Source organism: Telmatherina bonti (genome assembly GCF_933228915.1).
Source record: "Telmatherina bonti genome assembly, chromosome: 15".
Classification (NCBI taxonomy): domain Eukaryota; kingdom Metazoa; phylum Chordata; class Actinopteri; order Atheriniformes; family Telmatherinidae; genus Telmatherina; species Telmatherina bonti.
This window is the reverse complement of record NC_136613.1, coordinates 39,700,931-39,724,695: the sequence shown is the minus strand read 5'-3', so window position 1 is coordinate 39,724,695 and position 23,765 is coordinate 39,700,931. Positions and strand designations below refer to the sequence as shown.

At 42.9% G+C, this 23,765-nt stretch overlaps 1 protein-coding gene across 1 annotated transcript; it reads right to left on the bottom strand.

Moving 5' to 3' along the window:
* Positions 1-8,332: 8,332 nt before the first annotated feature.
* Positions 8,333-22,264, bottom strand: actr3 (actin related protein 3; the record flags this gene model as incomplete). The annotated part of the gene is made up of 9 exons (XM_079254790.1): positions 8,333-8,336; positions 10,349-10,656; positions 17,389-17,460; positions 18,659-18,784; positions 18,855-18,947; positions 19,100-19,192; positions 19,544-19,657; positions 21,356-21,499; positions 22,256-22,264. The coding sequence occupies 9 exons, from the start codon at positions 22,262-22,264 to the stop codon at positions 8,333-8,335; spliced, it is 963 nt and encodes a 320-aa protein (XP_079110916.1).
* Positions 22,265-23,765: the final 1,501 nt, after the last annotated feature.

The window sequence follows — 23,765 nt, the reverse complement described above, 5'->3', positions numbered from 1 at the left end:
CTCTACTGGTAAACTATAAGCAATTTTAACATATATTGTAAAAAATATGATTACCATATTTTATTTAATTATGTGCAACTCGAAAAAATTAAGTGTAACAAACTTTTGCATACTATCCGGTTAGGAGTTTGAATTTTGCGCATGCGGCCATACCGCCATTTCAGAATTTTGGGACGCAGCCAGTCAGTTACCTGGAATCTGGACACCCTGCAGACGCTGGTTCCCTCGTTACAGGCTGAACTCTACTTGTTTAGCAACCATTGGTACGTTGTAGTTTTACATGCACCACGATATAGGCCCTGTTTAATTTTTTAAAATTAATATATACTCAAGTATTTACAGCTAAGGACGTATTATATTCGGGCGGTTAAGCTAGCCTTATGGGAACGCTTTAGTGTGTTAAGTCAAAGTCGATGTGTTATAGTCAAAGACGTAATAATTAGGCTCCAGGCGGGGTATCAGAAGAGTCGTCTCAAACCCACAGCTGTCAGTGATAGTCAGATATTGTAGGGGGGGGAAGGGAACTAAAACAAACAGACATACAAAGAAACCTTTCGAACTAAACAATAGCACCCGATTCCAACTGGACTCAGCAGTCTGGTCGGCACTTATCCATTTGATTTTATTGCTCGTGTTGTTTTCTGATTGCAAGTCTATAATGGCTATTTTTGCAGAATGTTGTTTAAACAATGTCTTTTCAGTAATATTGCTGCAATAATGGCCCTACACAAGTTGCTTTGAAAACAAAGCATCTTCTAAATAACAGTAGTAGTATTAATTCCTGTTAATGAAGACAACATTTTAAAGTGAAAAGTAACATATTGTGTCTTATTTAAAGGGAAGCATGTTAGTTAAAGTATTAAAGATGGCACTTATATTTTATGTTTGCTCAATTTGGCAAGCTTATATTTCTTTTCCACTTTAAAAGAAATGTATTTTTTTTATTGTTTGTGGCTATTATTTCCTTTAGTGAAATGTAAAAATACTAATAATGATACTTTTTGGGACAATTTTTGGGACAATAAATATGTGATTAAAATGACATTGAGACTGATAAATTGAAAGCCTTGAGTTAATTAGATGAGCTTTTAATTGAGTCCCGCACCTAAAACCATACAATGACCTAACATATCATAACATAGCATTTCTTTCCTTTCCTTAACTAATCTGTCATCTGATGCATATTTCCGTCATGTTGAGGCACAGTTGAGATGTGGACTTTTTCTACTCATGATTTTGTATCCAATAAGAAGCTTTACCTTATATTTCTTTACAGAAATAATGTTGATATGTTTTTTGTATTGTTGAACCTTGTCAGGTTTATCACATCAGATTTCTAACCAAGCTTCAGACCTTTCATTTTCCTTAGGTGAGTACAATAAAAAATCCTCACTGCCATGTTCATCTTGTAAATCATGCAAGTTAAAAAAAATGATTAATTTCATCTATAAAACCGTCAATTGTGCCAAGGAAATGTAACCAAATTATGTTGTAGCATGTCTCTCAATCTCACCGTGATCATTAGCAAAAGATGGGTTAAACTAAGAATGCTTTTCCTTTTTAAAAGTGTTCATAAAATCAAAAGTAGGTTGCCAATAAGGTGTACTTAGGCACCGAAAACCCCTACACAGTAGTGGTTTCCGGTGCCTGTAATGTATGATTACCATTGCCCTATGGGACAGCAACACCCTTTTAGTATATTTAAACAGCTTTACTCGTTTGAGGGGAAATTTATTATAATATACCTTCACATTAAGCATTTTCAAGGTAAAAGTTACTAACTTACAAAGTATTTTCTTCTCAAGATGTAAGGCTCTTGGTGATGCAGTGACTGTAAAACACTTAAGGTAATGTTTGATTCTCTGTCTTTTTTTCGTCCCCACTTTTAGGTGTTTGTCTAGTTTATGTGGCAGACTGTGGTGTTGAATTGTCTAGAGGCTCAGAGCTTCTTAAACATTACAGAAAAAGACATAGTCATTTTGGGCGTGGCCATCATATTAAGTGTATACATCTAGATTGTCCCTGCAAATTTAAGACTTGGAATTCACTTTTGACACACCAGAATTCATAACAATGCCTTAAAGCACTCTGACAAATTTACATTTTCCTGCCAACTATGTGGCTTTAGTGTACTTGGAACTGAGCATGATTATTTTGTACATGTAAACAATCACCTAAAAAACAACGAGACAGTCAATTGTGTTTTTAAAGGCTGTGAATACAAAACCAGCAAATATAGTACATTCAAGTCTCACAAAAGTCGAAAGCACAGCGTGCATTCCTTTGTAGATTTTAAGAACGGTGTAGTTCATGGACTTTCTGTGACGATTGCTGTGACAACAACCCGTGTGATGTTGATTTGAATGCCACAAAGGATCAGACCAATTCAACAAAAGCTTGCAGCATTTTTATTAAAACTAGAAAATATTTATTATGTGCCCAGTGCAGCAATTGATGAATTGCTGGAAGAATTTCAGTACTTGTTAAGTACAGCATCTCTGCCTAGTACAGCAGATGTGATACAAGACACGCTCAGCAGTTACAACCTTCAAGTTGATCAGTTCTTTTATTAAAGAACTGAAAAGAAATGCTGAATTAAAGAAATGCTGCAGCGAGGGTTCTGATGAGGACTAGCAGGAGAGATCATATTTCACCAGTTTTAGCCTCTCTACACTGGCTCCCTGTTAAATCCAGGATAAAGTTTAAAATTCTTCTCCTCACATATAAAGCGCTCCATGACCAAGCTCCATTGGACATAAAAGATCTTATAGTTCCATATATTACAAATAGAGCACTTGGCTCTCAGACTGCAGGTTTACTGGTGGTTCCCAGAGTCTCACAGAGTCCTATGGGAGGAAGGGCCTTTAGCTATCAGGCTCCTCTCTTATGGAACCAGCTCCCACCGTGGGTTCAGGAGGCAGACTCCCTCCACACCTTTAAGATGGAGCTGAAAACCTTCCTTTTCCATGATTCTTATAGTTAGGATATGAGCATCTCCTGAGTTGGAGTCTGCATGTACGGGACCCAACTGTCCAGGTTCTGCTCATTGCTCTTGTAGTTATGGGTAGTCTAGCCATCCATTACTTATGTAGCAATGGGGATGTTACCTGATGCACTGAGAAGTACCTCGCTCTATTTCTCTAATATATTAATGTATAAATATATGACAATATTGCCGTCTCCAACTTATTTCTCCTTTTTTCCGCAGGTCTTCCTGAATAAGTGCAGTTGTACATGTTGATCTGTCTTTCCTGTCCTCTCCACCCCAACCAGTCGAGGCAGATGGCCGCCCTCCCTGAGCCGGGTTCTGCTGGAGGTTTTCTTCCTGTTAAAGGGGAGTTTTTTCCTTCCCACTGTCGCCTCGTGCAGCTCAGGATGGAGGATTGGATCCAAGTCATGACTCGATGCTATCAGTTGGTTTCTATTATAGGATATGTATGAATTGGTTCAAAATGATGTGTATGTTGATTCGTGCATGTAAAGTGCCCTGTGACAACATTTTTGTGAAGTGGCGCTGTACAAATAAAGTTGAATTGAACTCGCATCCACTCTCTGTGTGTCTAATCCCATATGCAAGTCAATTGGTAAAGGCTGTCCCTTGGCAACATCATTTAGGCGCAAAAAATACTACAAGGATCATTTCAAAGTTATAGAACCCATAGAATATATATTGGATGATAAAGGTAAACGAACACTGCAATATGTTCCAGTATTAAAAGTTCTGCACCAACTTTTCACAGACTGTAACATTCTTAATGCAGTGTTAGACAGTAATTTCACACCAGAAGACAAAGGAACAGAGGTGATCTACAGGTCCTACCAAGATGGTTTGTTCTTTAAAGAAAACAGCTTTTTATCCGGAGGCCAGTTGAGAGTGTTACTTAATTTGTATGTGGATGATTTTGAAGTTTGCTATCCGCTTGGCACATCACGCAAAAAACATAAAATCTGTGCTGTTTATTGGACTCTCAGCAATTTACCGCCTGGTTCCCATTCCTCATTGACATCCATTCATTTAGCTTTACTGTGCAGATCTGAAGATGTAAGGAGTTATGGTGATGAAAAGGTCCTAGAGCCCTTGCTGAAGGATCTTGTAACTTTAGAGAGTCATGGTATTTTTATTGCACAGCTTGGCAATCTTGTGAAGGGCACAATACAGTGTGTAATAGCAGATAACTTGGGAGCACATGGAATTGCTGGATTTACAGAGAATTTTATTCGTGAATACATTTGTCGTTTCTGTTTGGCCCAGAAGTCTGAAATTCAGCAGAAGGAAGTGAGTTCAAATGCGTTTACTCTCAGAAGGAAGGAGACACATGAAACACATATTCGCACAGCACTGAGCAACGTGAAACCCTGTTGTAGTGTTAAAAGGCCATGTGTTCTCTCTGCAAATCTTTCTCATTTCAACATTTGCACTGGCTACCCCCCAGATGTTGCACATGACATCTTTGAGGGTATAATACCAGTTGAGTTATCACATTCTCTGAATCATTTAATGTCCAAAAAATATTTCACACTGGACAGTCTCAATGAGTCCATTTTCAATTTTCTTTCTTTTTTTTTTTTTTTTTTTTTTTTTTGTCTTGTCCAGCATTTAGGCAGCAGAATGATGGTCTGGATGTTCTGCTGAGCAAATTTTCTCTGCCAAGGGAAGCTTTATAGATATAATGATCCCCTTGACTTTCTGAATTTTTATTTTATTTCTATATTTATTTTGTATTGTTGTTTGAATTGTAGAGTTTGTACTGCTGGACCAGAGAGGACAGACGAAAGAAAGAGAAAGGAGAAAAAACACCTCATAAGAAAAGTGAAAGAGATAAAGGGAGAGGGAAAAAAACTAAAAAATAACCCAAAAACAAAAAGAAAAAACAACCTACAGATGTTTACATACACACATATACACACACACATATATATATATATATATATATATATATATATATATATATATATATATATATATATACATATACACACATATATATATATATATATATATATATATATATATATATACATATACACACATATATATATATATATATATATTCATATACATATACATATACACACATATACTATACACATACACACCTCTATGCACACACACACATACGTACAAACATATACGCACTTGCCAGTATGAACACATATACATACACATACAAGCCAACTTTAGATCATAGTAACTAAACTATGAATGTAAAAAGTTAAATATAAATGAGGAACAAACAGAAATGAGAAAACTAGCTGCTGTTAGTGAATAAACCTGCAGACGACTCGGTGACTGTGTCACATGCAGAACATGCAGAGTGGAACGTGTTCAGAGAAGATCATGCCAGTGTGACCCCTCCCACACAAAGGCAAGAGGCACGCCAGGAGGACCCCGGAGACCAGGGCCATCGGCAGCCATCCCCAGGCGCAGACCCCAACCGCCCCACCCCGGAGCCAGCCATGCACCGACCCAGGAGGCGGCAGAGGGGGGTCCCAGCCAGAGTCCCCCGCAGTCAGGGGGAACAGGCCCCAGCAGGCCCGGACCAGCGAGGACCGGCCCCTCCGGGCACCGGCCCCCCAGGGCAGACAGAGGGCGGGCCCCACGGCCCCAAGAGCCCGGAAGCAACCCCCCACCCCCGCAGGCAGAGGGCCCAGCCCACACCGACGGAGGGCCGGGATCCCCAGACCGCCACCGAGCGGCAGCCAGGCCGCACCCCAGTTCACCAGCAGCGCTCCCCGAGCACCAAGACCCTCCTCCTCCCATGCACGCACGCACACACACACACACACACACACACACCCCACACACGCACACACATATGCACGCACACACACACACACACACACACACACACACACACACACACCCCACACACGCACACACATATGCACGCACACACACACACACACACACACACACACACACACACACACACACATACACACCCCACACACGCACACACATATGCACGCACACACACACACACACACACACACACACATCCACACTTCCTCCTTAAGCACACCCTATCCACCCCTTCTCTTACACGCGCTCAAACTCACACTCTCCTACTGCTGCAAATTCCCTCATTTGTTTGTGCAGTTCAGCTACTTTATTTTAATCAGGCCCATATACAGGCAGCTTAGGGTCCTAAAGTTCGGGTTTATTTTTTAGTCAGGCATATTTACGGGCAGCCTGGGGTCCTAACGTTCCGGTAAAAACGTTTGTAAATACGTTAGGGTTTGAGTAAGCCTTTGGTGAATAAGGATGCGTTCATGATAATAGTAAGTGCTGAAGGGCTCGACTAAGTGATTCTTGTTGTAAAACACAGTTAAATCTGTAACTATAAGTTTTGCCGGCAATAAGCCGATGGTTGAAAGTAGAACACTATGCTAGCGAAGCTAATGCTAACAGCTGTGTGGTTGTTCACTGATGTTCAGACGTGCTATGCGAATTAAGATAAATTAATGGTATAGACAGATTAATATTAATGTATGAAAGCAAGTTGTGTGCACATAGAAGTGAGACATTCTGTTATTGTTTATTACTCACAGAAACCATCATCATTATCATCACCACTACTCAGCAGTTCCCCCCGGACTTATCATCCTCTCATATTCCATCACCCTTTCCTAAATTCTTTCACCCGGGGGAGCAGGGGATAGGAGGGCCCCGATCAGGGCCCCACAACTACCCCCCACCCCTGTCAATGCCCCCCCACCACTCCACACATGCAGCCGATCCAGCACCACCCAGGGCCAGCAGCAGTCCCACCCCCGCCAGGCCAGCCCAGACCCAGGCCCCCTGAACAGCACCACTCCCCCACCCAAACCCCCCCGGCACAGCCCCGGAAATAGGGGTGTGGCAGGACCCCATCGTCACCCCCTCCCTCCCAGCTTATGAATGATTGTGAAGTGTGTGTTGTTTGCAATTAAAATTGGGAAGAAGTAACCACATCATGTTGGGAGCGGGACCACCAAAGCAGCCCCACCCACCGCACACTGCATGCCCCCCCCCCCAAAACATTTTCTAAATTTAAGGTTACCATTCTCTTGAACTACCTACACTGTTGAAAGTTAAAAAAAAAAAAAACCCATTTATGTGTGAAAACATTTATATATATAAAACTTGTTGAATAAATGTTGATAAGAAACTTGTACTAATGAGAACTGAATGTGTAAGGTTACTTATAGATCAAAATCATGGGAACTAAGCTGGCTTTCTTTTACTGTACAGTTTCGCCGTACTTACTAAGTACATCATAAGATATTCCTCAGCAATTACCCAGTAAAATACATATAATACCCTCTGAAAAACTATAATACTAACTTAAACATAATGTTTGCATAACTTATTTTTATTTATGGCTAACACAAATTGGCATTAAAAACTAATTTTTATGCTCCAAAAAATACATGTTCAATCGTGTTTTTACCATGATTACAAATATAACTAAAGACTTTATTACCAGGTAATAACAGAGGGTTTTCACTGTGCTTCAACAGGTTTTTCTTTCCACATATTCACTTACCTGTTCCTGTACCAAGTAGTTTGTTGCTTAGTAACAAGAACTTCAATAGTAAATTCTGAGTATTTAGATGCTGGATCTGTCTTTGTGTTTCAGATTTAGTCTTTAACTGTTCTAAAGTTAAGTCCATTTACTCACAGTTCATCAGCAGTAAGACGAGAAGCTGCTGTTGAGTTAGCAGTGATGCAGGCTGTTCTGAAGATCATGGCTGAAGAAGAATATCATCAGCAGGAGTTGCAGAGGTTTGAAGCTGAACACAAGTTGATAGCTGCAGATCATTAAGCAAAGAAGCACGTCTTGTCTTCTAACTTGGCGTCTCCAAGAAGAAAAGGAAGAAACGGAACAAAGGCTGGAAAGAGAGAGACAAGAAGCTGTTTTCTTAAGATAACAAGAAGAGGAAAAGGCTGCCCAAAAATAGCAGACTTACAAAAATGGCTTGAATGTCTGGAGATGAAAAAGCTGAATGCAGCCAGAGCAAGACTTCAGATTTATGATGGACATGAGCTTCATTTAGAGCAAGACACTAAACAAGTGATCTGTGAACTGCCAGCAGTCAAGCAAGCACTTCCTGAAAGGCCTACCTTATATCAACTTCCAGATCCACCAATGAATGTGGCTCCAAAAACTGAGGTACAAGATGACAGAGTGGAGTTTGGGAATGTCTTGGCAGAAGCAATAACAGAAAAAATGTCACCTATTCCAGAGCCTGCTATGTTTTGTGGCGATCCCCTCAAGTTCAACCAATGGAAGTCATCCTATGAAACACTTATTGGGAGGAAAAGTATCCGAGTCATTCAGGAAATCTTCTATCTTCAGAAACACAAGGGGGAACAGTAACAGATACATGAAGTTATTTTTTTACTCATTAAGAAGAAGCATTTCACTCAGCATAAATTCTGCTCATTGACAGATTTGGTCACCATTTTGTTATTGCCAAAGCTTTTCGAGACAAATTACATGCTTGGTCCAAAATAGCCTGAAGGGAGAGTGCAAAGAGTGCTTCTTACACAGTTACAAATCTGCCATGATTCATTGAGAACCAGAAACTCACAGCAAGGCTACTTGAGCGGTAAATCACTAGTTGGAACTCAAAAGCTACAGAATATCAGCTTGAACACAGATTTCCAACCTTTAGTAATTTGATTACATTTCTAGCGATGGAAGTCAGCATTGTTTGTGACCCTACCATGTCTTACCAAGCACTGTGGCCAAGTGAGACTAATAAGGAACAGTAGTTACACCAGTGAAATACCCAAAATAGCATGCATGTTTTGCAAAAAGATAGGACATGGCTTGCAAAAGTGTAAAAAATTCATTGACAAACCAGTCAGTGACAGAGTTAAATATGTGAGAAGTGAGAAACTGTGCTTCAGTTGTTTGAGCCCTGGTCATCAATCTAGAAGCTGCTGTAATAGAATGAGCTGTAACACTTGCTCAAAATGCCATCCGACATGCCTCCATGAGAATCACTTTGCGCAAGAGTGAGTACTAAAGACAGAACAATCTCAATAACTGGGTCGCAGTAATGAACAAAAGCAGTCAGCACCATAAGATATAGTTAAAGAGATTATACCCAACCAGGTAGTGCAAGATAGGAACAGCAAACATACTTCAGCAATAGTACCTGATTAGGTCTCTACCTCTGATGATTCAAGCACGGAAGTTGTGTTGATGCACTGTCAGACTTACAATATGATTCTTCTTTCATTCTTGAGGGACCGGCAGGTTTCCTCAATGTAGACACAGAACAAGTAAAACAGAAGCTGTTTTACTGCAGCTGGAACTGCAACTTCCAGCTGCAGTTCGAAAGGTTCGAAAGGTACAATCATTTTGTGTAAAAGACTGAAAGGTCTGCATTTAAGAGGTGTGTTTTCTTTCAAGAAGATAACAATACCAACCACTTAGACTTGTGAGTTCATTCAGCTGATGAAAAGAAGTTTGCAGGCACGCTTAGACTATACAAGTTCATTTCCAACAACAAGAAGGTACTGGAATCCATCTGAAGGGAAGAATGTGTTGACTGTGTTAAAGACCTGGACATTCTATTCTATTCTATTCTATTTCATTGTAGAGTCATTTAGACGCTTTTATCCAAAACGACTTACATCTGAGTGAGAACAACACAAGCAGGAAATCAGACAGTAGAGGACATGGTAGGAAGGTGATGGTGGACTGTCCAGTTGGGCGCAGGTCCTTCCATGAAGCTACAGGATTGTTTTTTTTGTTTGTTTACTCCCTTCCCATCCCATAATATCACCAATGTTATAGTCCAAAGAATTAATACCATAAAGTTTTTTGGCATTTGTAGGTATGTTTGATAACGGTTGGTATTGTAATTGTTATTTTATTAATTCGTTTACTTTTTTTAACTTTTATTTTTCATTTTTTTTGTCTGTTTTTGAATATTGTCACTATCCTACTGATGTCTTGTTGTATTTTTTCAGTACTTTATATTGTTTTGCAAATACTGTAACTTTAGCAGCTTAGACACGCCTTTCTTTTCTCTCTCTCTTTTTCCTCCTTTCATTTCCTCTTTTCTTTCGTCTTTCCCTGCCAGGTCCAGCTCGGCCATATCAAGACTGACGATGATTGCAAAATGATAAAAGGAAAAAAAATAAATAAATAAAATAAAATAAAATAATTATCATAATAATAAAAATATTCAGATTATCAAGGGCAGCTATTTACATGAGATGTCTCCCTTGACAGAGCAAATCTGTCTGGCAAAAATACGGCACGCAGATTGTTCTGTATGCTGAGATGCTGGACAGGAGAGGTTAAACAAAAAAAAGAAAAAAAAAAAGGAAGAGGCACGTCCCAACCTGGGACCTCCTTGGGAACAAGGGTCTGAGGCGCTGGACGGAATCTGGGCGCTGGCATGGGAGCCTGCAGCGCTGTCGGCAGGGACCAGGGCTGGGACGCTGGTGGGGATACTGGAGACGGGGACGTGGAGCTGGCGTGGGTAGTGGTCCTGATTTTCAAACACCGGCCTTGTTCCCAGAAAAGGGGACTGGCCTGGGTTCTCCCCCGGGCAAGCCAGTTGTCTGTGCCGTCTGCGCCTGATCTTTTTTGTTGAGGTCCGGTGAGGCTCCGGGTCCAGATGCTCGTAAGTCGGGAGGTGTTTGGCCGCCTTCCAACGAAAAAACTTGAACAGCATGATCATCTCTGCTGGGTCCTCGTTTGGCTTGATCATTCTGTCACAGTGGCAGTGGGGATGTGGTGTGGACCCAAATGCAGAGACGAGCAATCAGGGATTCAGATCCAAGACTGATTTATTCCAACCAAAGGAACTCACAGGACTAACACAGGGAACCAACACAAACACAATGATCAAGCAACTCAAGACAAAAACTGAGGGGTATAAAAACACAGAACACAGCGAGACACAGGTGAAACAGATTAACTGAATGAACAAAGGTGAACTACTGAACACAAACAAAGGCAAAACAGGAACAATCTACAAAATAAAACAGAAAACCAGGAACAAAGGGCACAGCAAAACATAACCTCATGACAAAAAGTAAGTTTTAAACTGGTAAAGATAATTTACCAGTGGTAAAACCTTCTTTTGCCACTCGTTAAAGCAGGTTTAGCAGTGGTAAAAGAAGGTCTGAATGTGGTAAAAGCAGGTTTTAACGTGGTAAAAACAAGACTTGCACTGGATAAATCAGGATTAACAGTGAACTTGGAAAAGCTGAAACCAGATAGAAAATGCTTTGTCTTGTTTCTAACTATAAAGAGCTACTTCAAAGTGGGAAAACAAGATAAAAACTATTTAGTCTTGTTCGTATCTGTCAAGGACTACAAGGAACTGTGGAAACCAGAGAGAAACTGCTCAAACTTGCTTTAAACCTTCAAAACTACTGAAAACTACTCTAAACCGCTAGAACCAGACGGAAACTGCTTCTTCTTGTTCGTAACTGCCAAGAACTACTTGAAACTGCCGAAAGTTAACATAAACTCCTTTATCTTGTTTAATACTTTTAAACTGCTCAAACTGGCTTCAAATCTTCAATACTGATCAAAACTACTCAAAACTAGTCTAAACCGCTTGAAACAGACAAAAACTGCTCAAACTGTCTTCAAACCTTCAACACAGGTTAAAATAGGGCTGGGCGATATATCGAGTATACTGGAGTCCTCTGTACGATATAGAAAATGTCTATATTCGTCATATTGGAGTATCCTGTTGTCACGCAGGTGTTTTTAGCTGTGGGGGGGTTTCCTCCCTCCTCCTCCACTCTGCACCGCTTTGCACAGAGAGTGAAACCAAGCGCACCTCGTTACGTACATAACGTGAGCTACGTGCTACGTCATGAGAGGCAGCGTGGAGACACTTTCTCGCTAAATCTGGCAACTTCTTGTGAAAAGCGACAAATCTAGCGACTTTTACAGGAGTTATTGGAGACTTTCCTGGTGTTTTGGCGACTGACTTTAAAGCGCATATTGTAAAGTTATTGTCAGAAGGAGAGTCTCTCCCCGTCCTAAAGCACTCAGTCGCTCCGGCTGCAGCTGCAGCCAGTCAGAGGAGCAGAGAGGACACCTGCACGACTCCACCTACAGTCACAATGAACAGCCAAACCCGCCACTGATCCCGCTCTGGATTACAGAGTGGGACGTAAATTACAACGTTTTTCACGTCACGCAAAAATAATTCATTCTATTTGATTACATTCACAGCCTCTGTCACTTACTCACCTCATCCACTGTGTGTGACACAAGCATATTTATCTGGCTCCTCATGTCTCTAGAAAGTACAGAAAGGAGTGGGAATCAAACCCTGAATTATAAGCTGGCTGAAGCCGTTTATTGGAGACGATACGAGGACATTCTGCCTGGATTATAAGACTGATTTCTACGCTAAACTCTGCGATTAAAAAAAATACACGACAACTCAAAAACGTATCCATAAAGCAAAGCCTTATAATAGTTCATCATTTGAAAAGTCCCCCCTAGAGCACCTATTTTCATACGTTGCATTTATTACATCATGCAAAGTCACTTTATTTTGTTTTAAAATGACATGTTTCTGCCGCTGCTTTAACTGTTCAATAAATACGGTTTTGATCAGTTTGCTTCGTTACAATTTCATCCTTTTGGCATGAATGTTTAAAATTAGCATATCTTAATGCAGTATGAACAATTATGTTTTAATGGAGACACAAAATCATCTTACTGATGTGATTGTATGCACCAAAGCATTCATTCAAGGCTGAGGTAAATATCGAGATATATATCGTATATCGTGACATGGCATAAAAATATCAGGATATTACTAAAACGTCATATCGCCCAGCCCTAGGTCAAAACTACTAAAAACTAGTCTAAACCGCTTGAACTAGGAGGAAACCTTCAAAACTGGTCCAAACTACACGAAACTACTCTAAAACGCTTCAACCAGACAGAAAATGCTCAAATTGGCTTCAAACCTTCAAAACTACTAAGAACTAGTCTAAACTGCTTGAACCAGACAGAAACTGCTCAAACTGGCTTCAAACCTTCAAGACTGGTCAAAACTACGCAAAACTAGTCTAAACTGCTTGAACCAGAAAGAAACCTTCAAAACTGGTCCAAACTAAAACTGCTCTAAACTGTTGAAAACTACTTGAAACTGCTTAAACCAGAAAGAAACTGCTCAAACTGGGTTCAAACCTTCAAAACTGGTCCAAACTACTCAAAACAAGTCTAAGCTTCTTGAACAAAATAAAAACTGCTCAAACTGGCTTCAAACCTTCAAAACTGGTCAAAAATACGCAAAACTAGTATAAACCTCATGAACCAGAGAGAAACGAGCTTCTACTTGTTCGTTACTGCGAAGAACCACTTGAAACTGCTGAAACCAGACAGAAACTGCTCAAATTGGCTTCAAACCTTCAAAACTAGTCAAAATAACTCAAAACTAGTCTAAACCTTTTGAACCAGACAGAAACTGCTGAAGCATTTTGGTTTCAAAGGACACAGATCCAGATGACGAGCAGACCACGGCTGTCAAAATGGGTATCCTCACTGTTCGAGTAGATGACACTACACCTACTTCCATACCGACAGTGAACAATATTGCCATTCTGTTGGAAGAGTCCGTTCTACTCAGAGGCCTTTCAGACACTACCTTTGCATATCCTTTTGGCCTGCTCTATGCATTGAACATGGAGTTCCCCAGAGAACACAACATATCTTCTTGGAACTTTCAAGCACTTCCTCACAGCGTGTCACAAGTTTGAAGACTAAACTCTTAGTCTAGGTTTTAAGAAGATGTGTTTCTTTTATTTCCAAATGCTTGCTGACCTGATCAGCCTTTTTAGACACTAAAAGTGCCACAGCTATTCAGTTTTATCTCAGGCAAGGTCAGGTGTAACCACATGCAGGTTAATGTAATTTCATTCACCCATGTTATAACAGTTGGCTCATTCTGGATGGAACTTTGCATTATTTGTGAATTTGATCCTTTTTGATTGCCATTCAGTCAACCCCATGGACTTTGGACTGCTTTAATTTTTGTTCATTTTTAAATATAAATGTAACACAAACTTTCAGCAACAAGCTAAACTTTTGTGGCAAGTTTTAGTTTTTGCCAAAAAATAATTCAGATTTCAAACAACTTTAAAGCAAAATGTATTTTTTAATAGCATGATGAATGCTAACTCATCCCCTTTTTGCTTTCCTGTTTTCTAAAGTATGTCATTTGGGAAAGTTACTGAACATTTATATTGATTCTACCTGGGAATCCGTGAAGTGTTCAGTTGCACTGCTGTTTGTACAAAATAAGTGTTTGAACTGTTTTTATTTTGTTGTACACAGTAATAAGTTTACAAATTTTCTTTAGCAATTTTGTTAACTGAACAGTTTACATTTTACAGATGTTGAAACATTAATTTTGGGAACAAAATAAATATTTGGCAGGACTGATCTTTGTTTGCCATCTTTACCCAAAATTGTGAGTTTGTAAATATGTGCATAATGAATTATCTTAACAAGAAAAAAATAGTTGGACCAACTGAAAGTGATTTTGTTCAAAACTTGAAAGTTTGAGTTGGAATTTAAACGTAAAAGTTTGAGTTGGTTTTAAAACGTAAAAGTTTGAGTTGGGTTCAAAACTGTAGTGCAGTCGGTTGCCTTGAAATTTTGAGTTTTCTGAACTTTTTCATTTTTACAGTGTGCTTCACCACTTTAAAACCTGCTTTCACCACATTTCAACATACTTTTGCCACTATAAACCTACTTTTATTGCTGTAAAACAAGCTTGAAGCAGTGAAAATCTTGCTTTAACCACTTCTGTACCTGCTTTAACCAGTGTAAACCCAGCTTTACCACGTTAAACCCTGCTTTTACCTTGCTGAACTTGTTTTAACCAGTCTAAACCTGCTTTAACCAATGTAAAACTAGCCTTAACCACTTTAATACATGCTTTCACCACATTTCAACATACTTTTAACACTATAAACCTGCTTTAACCAGTGTGAGCCTTGCTTTAACCACTTTAAAACCTGCTTTTACACCTGCTAAACGAACTTTTTTCACAGCTAAACCTGGTTTAATGAGTGGAATCCTTGATTTTACCCCTTTAAAACCTGCCCTTAGCACATTAAAACCGAGTTTTACCTCTGCTAAACCTGTTTTTACCACTGGTAAACCTGCTTTTACCACATTAAAACCTACTTTTATTACTGTCAAACAAGCTTTAAGCAGTGTAAGTCTTGCTTTAACCACTTCAGAACCTGCTTTAACCAGTATAAACCCTGCTTTACCACTTTAAAACCTGCTTTCACCACATTTCAACATACTTTTACCACTATAAACCTGTTTTAACCAGTGTAAGCCTTGCTTTAACCACTTTAAAACCTGCCTTTAACACTTTATTAACATTTTGTTATTCGATTCTAGAATGCGCCATCTGATGGCAGCACTGACTTGCTATCTTGATTTTTTTTTGTAAAATCTCTAATCACATAGATATGAGCTCAAATTAGATCTTTTTTTTTCTGAGGATTTCATGCTAGTTCGGAGGGTGTGCTGCAAGGGAGATTTTTCTGCATATTTTTGGTTCTTTCAAGACTTGTTATGATGAGTCTCCATGGCAACGAAAGACTTGTTTACAATCAGGATCAACTGATAAACTAAAATAAAGTGAAATACTTTTACATATACTGTGAGGGACCAAACTGGCAAAGGAAGAGGAACACAGGTGGCTTCAAAAGAAAAGGGTTTTATTTACCCAATCATGAATGCATTAGACCTTTAAAAGAGGTCAACTCAGCAAAACCTAAATCAAAGTCTGAAAATAACTAGACTAACAGATAAATAACATACTGACCTCACAAACAACAAACAAAGGAGAACTTAAATACTGACTGATCAGACCAGTTACAAAACATATGGGGTCACACATTAAACATGCTAACAAAGAAACAGAACTTAACTGTTAGCTTAATTATTCTTAACAAAACTACTAACAAAAGGTAAACCCAAACTCCTCAAAAATGGAAAAGAAAATGAACAAACATTTAAAGAAACTAAACAAAACGTTTGATCTTCCCCTTTGAAGCTGAGGTCTTCCCAAAGGCCCGTGGCACTTCCTGTTCACCAGCTTCCTTCCTGTGCACACTCCTGCCCCCAGTGCCCAAGCTAATCCCTTCAGCACCAGTGAGAAACAAACAAGATTAAACAAACAAACAGTTGAAAATACAGTGGCTCCTTAATGTGCGCGCTAACAAAAAAGAAACCAAAGCATTTAAACTAAGTTTAAATATAAAGAAAACTAAGTAACTGAAAATGTGATGCTTTTACCACCTTTACATGTGTGGACATTTGTCTGGCCATCACATATACTAAACCTGCTTAACCAGTTTAAAGCTTGCTTTTACTACTTTTAAAGCTGCTTTAACCAGTGTAAACCCTGCTTTACTACCGTAAAACCTGCTTTTACCACTGCTAAACCAACTTTTATCACTGCTAAACCTGCATGAATGAATGGAAACCTTCATTTTACCACTTTAAACCTGCTTTTACCACATTAAAACATACTTTTATTACTGTAAAACAAGCTTTAAGCACTGTAAATCTCTTCCTGCTCTCGGAGAGGACGGAGGCTTTTTTCTATTTATTTTGCATAATTGTTTGTATTACAACATGTGTACTGTTGTACAGGCTGGTTATCACGTCTCCTGGAATGTAATGCTGTCTGACGCTCAGTCCCCCTCCTAACCCCCCCTCCCTTTCTCAGGCCTGTGGAACTTAAACTGAACTCAGCTCTCAAGGCTGCGTTTACATCAGGTGGCACAGATGAACTGTGGAAAGTTCACAGACTCACTGAATGCACACACACACACACACTCACACACTCTTACAGACACACTCTCCTATCTTTCACCACCTTCTCCGGACCTCGCCCCTCCCTCCACTCACGGACGGCGAGTTGGATGGACGTGCTGCTTGGTTGGCTGCGACCTCACTGGCTGTTTGTGTGTTGTCTATTGTATGAATTTGTGCTTATGCCTAGAGGTGTGTTTTTTTGTTGCATCTTCATCCCTTTAGGTGAAGTGTAGAGATACTTCTTTTTTTTTTTCCAACACCCACCCATCCTTCCTCATGTCATCGTTTCCTCATTTATAAGGCAGCGCTGGTTAAAAAAATGGCTGCAGGGCCGAAGTATCAGTTCGTTCTGTAAACTTGTCAAATGTAAATCTCTGTATGTCTAGCCTTGGACAAGCTGACTTGAACCTTGAATTTCCCCTTGGGGATAAAAATAAAAAAAAAAGTATCTTTGATTGATTTGATTATCTTGTTGCACACTGATCCCGTCTGACCCGATCTCGTCATCAGGTCAGACGGGATCGGGTCAGACCCTAAACCTGTTTGTACTTACAGTTGATCCACCGGTCCACACGGCGTATCTCTGCATGTGATGGGTGATGACCTGGACATCGATTGGTTTGGGCTGTGAAGGAGAACTTATTAATAATGAAACAGCGAGGAAGGAGGAACACGAATAAAACACTAAATCACAGCTGTAATGTTTGAACAGCAGAGGACAGACTTCATGACGCTGCTTCAGCTTTCAGTTTGTAATGATCCAACAGTAAATATCTAACGTGTCTATCGCTGTCTGCCTGCACCTACAAAGCATGTCAGAACATCAGCCTCATCCACTCCTCACATAGAGTGCAAGCATCCAGTCCCAGAGGACATCTGCAGGTCCCCATCATAAAACCAAAAGGAACACGAGCCGCTGGAGAAAAACAGATTAATCTGGAGAACATTCTGCTTCTACAGGTAAGTTACTGATGAAAGCTCTACTAGGTGATGTTCCTCAGAGACATGTTCCTCTGGGTGAAGCAGTTCCTACTCCTGATAGTAGTCTATACATTCTGTCATCATGAACAATAAGAAATATAGTTAGACCCCTCAGTTTACTGTAAACCTGTAAAAACTCTGACCAATCCAAACGTTCCGACCCAAATGGAGTTGTTCAGTTCTTATATTTCGTAGCTTCTTCTCCCGGCTCCCCTCCTCCCCCTCCAGCAGAGCATACCTGATAGCCACACACTGCATATAAACAGCGTGTTAGGATGAAAATACAAAGTAGTGAAGAAGAAACTCGGAAGGCAAACATGGCTGAGAAAATGCAGGAAGGATTTCCCGACCCGGCTCGGTTCATTTGCCTCCTCCTGCTAAACAGCCGAGAAAGAGAAAATCGTTGGTGGAAAAAGCTGCGAATAAAAAAGCCTCGGATCACGCAAGGAGGAGAACCAGAGAGGGGAGGAGCCAAGACAGGGGGAGGAGCCAAGGCGGGGCACCATGTTCACATCTAGCTGGCTCGCCAACATTACCTTCCCCAGCTTTAAGGTTGCATCATATGATTCTACATAGAGCAAAGTCGACTAACAGCCCTTTTCACCACCCTCACAACAACGCAGAACATCAGGCACCCGGGTCGGGAGAACATCCCTCGTGTCCACAGATAAGTTGAGAGGAATTTCTTCCTGGTGGAATAAAACAATGGCATGTGGTTGATGGCTGTGGAAGCCGTATTCCTCCAGCCAGCCTCGACACAGCTGGTCTCAGCAGCCGTCTTTCTGTCAGCATGCAGGCAGAGGACGCTCACACTGATCTGTGCTGCAGGTAAAACCTCTTACTTTGAGTTTGCCTCCACTAAGTTCCTCGCTCGTCTTCAGCCGGGCGTCCACGGTCCGCTTCAAGTCTCTCTGCAGACGGCGCCCAAAGTCCCTGAACATGGTGGAGCCTCCAGACAGAACGATGTTCTGGGGAGGAGAGAAGTCAGGAGGACACACAGCTCTGATGGCCAGACGGATGTGTGGTGAGTCTGCGTACTTTGTAGAGAGGACGTCTGACGTCGATGGGACAGTTCTGAATGACCTCGTCTACCACTTCAGAGATGGGCTGCGTGAAGTCAGGGTTGGCAAACTGAGAGGAAGCAAAGAACACGTTGAGATGGAAGAAGCTCTGAGCTGCTTTTAGCTTCTGGAACAACCCCCCAGGTCTAAGCATGGCGCAGGTTTCCACACTCTGCAGCACCAGGGCTTTTCCAGAAGGAAGATCCAACATCACACACTAACTTCTGGATGGAAGAAGATCTCAGGTCCCAGGAAGCGCTCGTAGCCCACATCGATGGTGAACTCCTTCTTGCTGATGGCGTAGCTGAAGCGTTCCTGCAGAGCAGCAGAAACACTGTTAACACGTTTAAACATCCCACCTGTGTTCATGGATCTCCTTCCCTCCAGTCCCACGTCACAGCGATGTGAAAGAATCTCTGCGTGACCCAACGGGAAATAAAAGCGGAAGCAAACGCAAGTAAAAACTCTTTCTTTGTGACACCTGCTGTCAAAATGTGAATTGTACTCCACATTGTAAAAAAATTACAAGAATCCTGGTTCTGTCTGCTTGTTTCTGGAACAAGCAGGGGAACAGGCGGGTGTGAATCAAACAGCTCCTTTTTCTTTTCCTTCTCATGGCTTCATATCAGGAGACGTTTAATCAGCCTGAAGCCGAGACACGGTGACACAGAAACGTATGTCCTGATGCTGCAGCAGCAGGGCGGAGCCGCCCGCCGCCACGCAGGCCGCCTCGGGCGGCTCTGAGGAAGACATGCCTCCAAGGCATGTCTTCCTCTCCCTCTGGAGGCCAGAAACATGTCCTTGACTTCCTGACCGAGGAACCTTCAAGAAACTAAATGCTGGTGTTTCTCAATCCAGGGTCTGCAGACTGCGGAGGCAACGAAGTGTTCTACGAGGTCTGCACACACCGAAGTGCCTTTCTGCCAGTAAAATGAGACGGCCTCTCTAGTGGACGAGAATTACCCATAGTGCTCCAGTCTTCCGTTGCCTGACGTTAACTTCAGTGGAAAATAATCCTTGTTAGACACATTTACAGTCGTCCTCATATGTATTCATACCCTCCCATTAAAGAAGGAGAAAACTGCTGCCTGGGAAATAAGATGACACTGATTAAAGTCATAATAAATAAAAGTTTGATGAAAATCATGACATTATTTTCTAATTTTGGTTCAACAGAAAGATTTTTTAAAAACAAACAAACATGATAAAATAATAAATGTTCCATCAGTCATACACTAATATTTAATAGAAGAATCCTGTGATGTTTCCAGTCCAGTCAGGTGTTTTCTGTTCCTCCCAGTCAGACTTCTGCACCTGTTGACAGGTATTTTGTCCCGCTGTTCATCAGAAAAATGCTCTCATTAGTCCAGGACACATTTCTTTCTTTAACTCAGTTAAATGACTCTTATATGACTGGATTATAATTTAGCACATGTTTAATTATTGTTCCTTATTCCAGTCTCCAGTTATCTGAGTGACTGGAATAAATTCAGCCTTTTCTTTAATGAAAGGAGACGAAGACATCTGAGGACGACTGGAATGAAATCCATTGTGGTTATTGGACACAATGTCCTCCCAGCTTGTCTGCCGGGACAAATATGTGTGTTTATACATAGAAATAAATAAATAAACGGTCTGGCTGGTGCGGCGCTCTGCTGCTCATTCTGTTCTATCAGGAGCGCAATGAATTCTGGGATAGGAGAGGACACTGAGGATGCATCTCTGGTCGCCTTCGTTTTGAGCTGATCTGGAGCCAAACAAAGGGCGGACTGGGAGGGTGGACTGGAAGGAGCCTTTGAATTGGGACAGCACTTGGATGGAGCACTTGGAGCACGCATGCAGCCGACGAATCCGCAGACCCTGAACTGAGAAACAGCCGGTGTCTCCAGCAGCGATTCTGCGGCTTCTCTACAAGCTTATATTTTCCATTTGTGAGTTGCTGCAGGTCGTGCAGGAGTGTCGACACAGAGACCGAGGAAATGCATGGAAACCAGCAGGAAACATATAACTTCTAGAAAGTTGTATAAAATAAATAGTGACAGGGCTGTGACCGGTCTTTGCATCAAGCAGTAAGAACATATCTGAAGCTCAGGAAAGTCATTGTGTTATTATGCAGGTGAAGAATCACTCCAGACGTCACCTAGCAGGTAAAGGTACAGGTGCTGAGATCAGGGCCCACCATCCATCCCAAGCTGGACATCATGTGCCCGACCGACCTCTGATCCAGCAGGGTTGCTTCCAGCCTGTAGAGCCAAAGCCAGCTGATTGGCTGCCAGGCTCTTTATAAATCCACCCTGAAAAGCTGCACGTCATCCAAACTGATGAAATGTTCACATGTTCTGCTTGACATGGGAGCAACGTCTGATTTACTTTCAGTGTGTCCACATGATGTCTCCAATCAGTCAATCACAGCTCAGCAGTGAGATAAAGTGGGAACATTAATGAGTAAAAGTGCAGCAGAAGCTACAGAGTAGCTACCTTCACTGCCTTGGCCGTCTCCAGCGACTGCTCCGGTGGGATGCCCACCTCCCTCTCCCTGAGGAGCTGCTGGGTGAAGTATGTGATGTCCCGTCCTGCGATGGGAATGTGCTTTATACAGCTGCCGATCACATAACCTTCGGCCTGACGGGGGCGTCGGCAGAGACCAGGAGGAAGAGAGATACAGACGTTGTCAGAAACATGTTAAAACAATCGGGGTAAAGACGCAACAAAAAAACACCTCTAAACAACAAAGCACATATTCAGACAGTCGCAGCATAAGATAACACAAACAGGGAGGTGTCCTCCCGGCTCCATCCAACTCGCTGTCTGACTTTTCATATCCAGTCTCTGCCGCTGTGCCGCTCTACCACATGGACGGGTGCGGCCTTGCAGAGCGGCGTAAGGACGATCCACAGGCCTGCGGGGGGGGGGGGCACTGAGCGTCAGACAGCGTTACATTCCAGGAGCCTGCAGGACCAGTGCAGGGAGCCAGACTTCTTTTGGGTCAGGCTCAGTGGTCTCAGTTGGACTTCAAACAGTCAAATCGGGTCAGTCTCCACCAAAGCAAGCATCAGCTTCTCCATGATGTTTCCCATGTACAGCAACCAGCCTCCCAGTTTGGGCCAGACTGGCGTCCAGTTCACAGTCCAGCTCTATCACCGCATGAGTTTGAGTGCTGCTAGTTGCTCGGCATTGTCCATCACAGATCTTCCAGACTTAGCGACACACCAGGAAACCAGTTATCATAAATCCAGTTGGATCCACAGAAAGGAGCGACAGACACATGACCTTCATCACGTCTCCAGGAACATGCACTCTGTCGAGACCTGCAGCTCCACTTCGCCCGTTCTTCGGATAGAAACAGATGGGATGAATTGCATTGAGAGACCAGCTGACCTGACCCATGGAGGATGAAGAAAGAGGCTGAGATGGACAGACGGACAGTATAATGCAGGACGGAGTGGGAACGGGAGGGAACAGCCTCGGTCCTCTCCGAGAGCAGGGCAGGACAAACCAAAGCTAAACATCTCTCCTAAAATAAACTAAACTCGCATTAAAAACCTGCTGGTTATTATTAACCAGCAGGTTTTTAATGCGGTGTGGACACTGTGGTGTGGATCCTGTAGTGTGACGAGCAGTTTGACGAGCGGTGTGGACCCTGCAGTGTGGACCCTGCGGTGTGACGAGCAGTGTGGATCCTGCGGTGTGACGAGCGGTGTGGATCCTGGGGTGTGACGAGTGGTGTGGATCCTGCGGTGTGGACACTGCGGTGTGGACCATGCGCTGTGGACCCTGCGCTGTGGACCCTGCGGTGTGATGAGCGGTGTGGATCCTGCGGTGTGACGAGCGGTGTGGACCCTGCGGTGTGACGAGCGGTGTGGACCCTGCGGTGTGGACTCTGCGGTGTGGATCCTATGGTGTGAAGAGCAATGTGGATCCAACAGTGTGGATCCTGCGTTGTGATGAGCGGTATGGACCCTGCGGTGTGACGAGCGGCGAGGACCCTGCGGTGTGATGAGCAGTGTAGACCCTGCGGTGTGACGAGCGGCGAGGACCCTGCGCTGTGACGAGCGGCGAGGACCCTGCGCTGTGACGAGCAGTGTGGACCCTGCGGTGTGACGAGCAGTGTGGACACTGCGGTGTGACGAGCGGTGTGGACCCTGCGGTGTGACGAGCGGTGTGGACCCTGCGGTGTGATGAGCGGTGTGGACCCTGCGGTGTGGACCCTGCGGTGTGACGAGCAGTGTGCACCCTGCGGTGTGACGAGCAGTGTGGACCCTGCGGTGTGACGAGCGGTGTTGACCCTGCGGTGTGGATCCTGTGGTGTGAAGAGCAATGTGGATCCAACAGTGTGGACCCTGCGGTGTGACGAACGGTGTGGATCCTGCGGTGTGGACCCTGCAGTGTGGACCCTGCTGTGTGACGAGCAGTGTGGACCCTGCGGTGTGGACCCTGCGGTGTGACGAGCAGTGTGGATCCTGCGGTGTGGACCCTGCGGTGTGGATCCTGCGGTGTGACGAGCAGTGTGGACCCTGCGGTGTGGACCCTGCGGTGTGACGAGCAGTGTGGACCCTGCACTATGATGAGCGGTGTGGATCCTGCGGTGTGGACCCTGCGGTGTGGATCCTGCGGTGTGACGACCAGTGTGGACCCTGCGGTGTGACGAGCAGCGAGGACCCTGCAGTATGACGAGCGGTGTGGATCCCGCAGTGTGGACCCTGCGGTGTGGACCGTGCAGTGTGCACCCTACGGTGTGACGAGCGGTGTGGATCCTGCGGTGTGACGAGCAGTGTGGACCCTGCGGTGTGACGAGCGGTGTGGACCCTGCGGTGTGGATCCTGCTGTGTGACGAACAGTGTGGATCCTGCGGTGTGGATCCTGCTGTGTGACGAGCAGTGTGGATCCT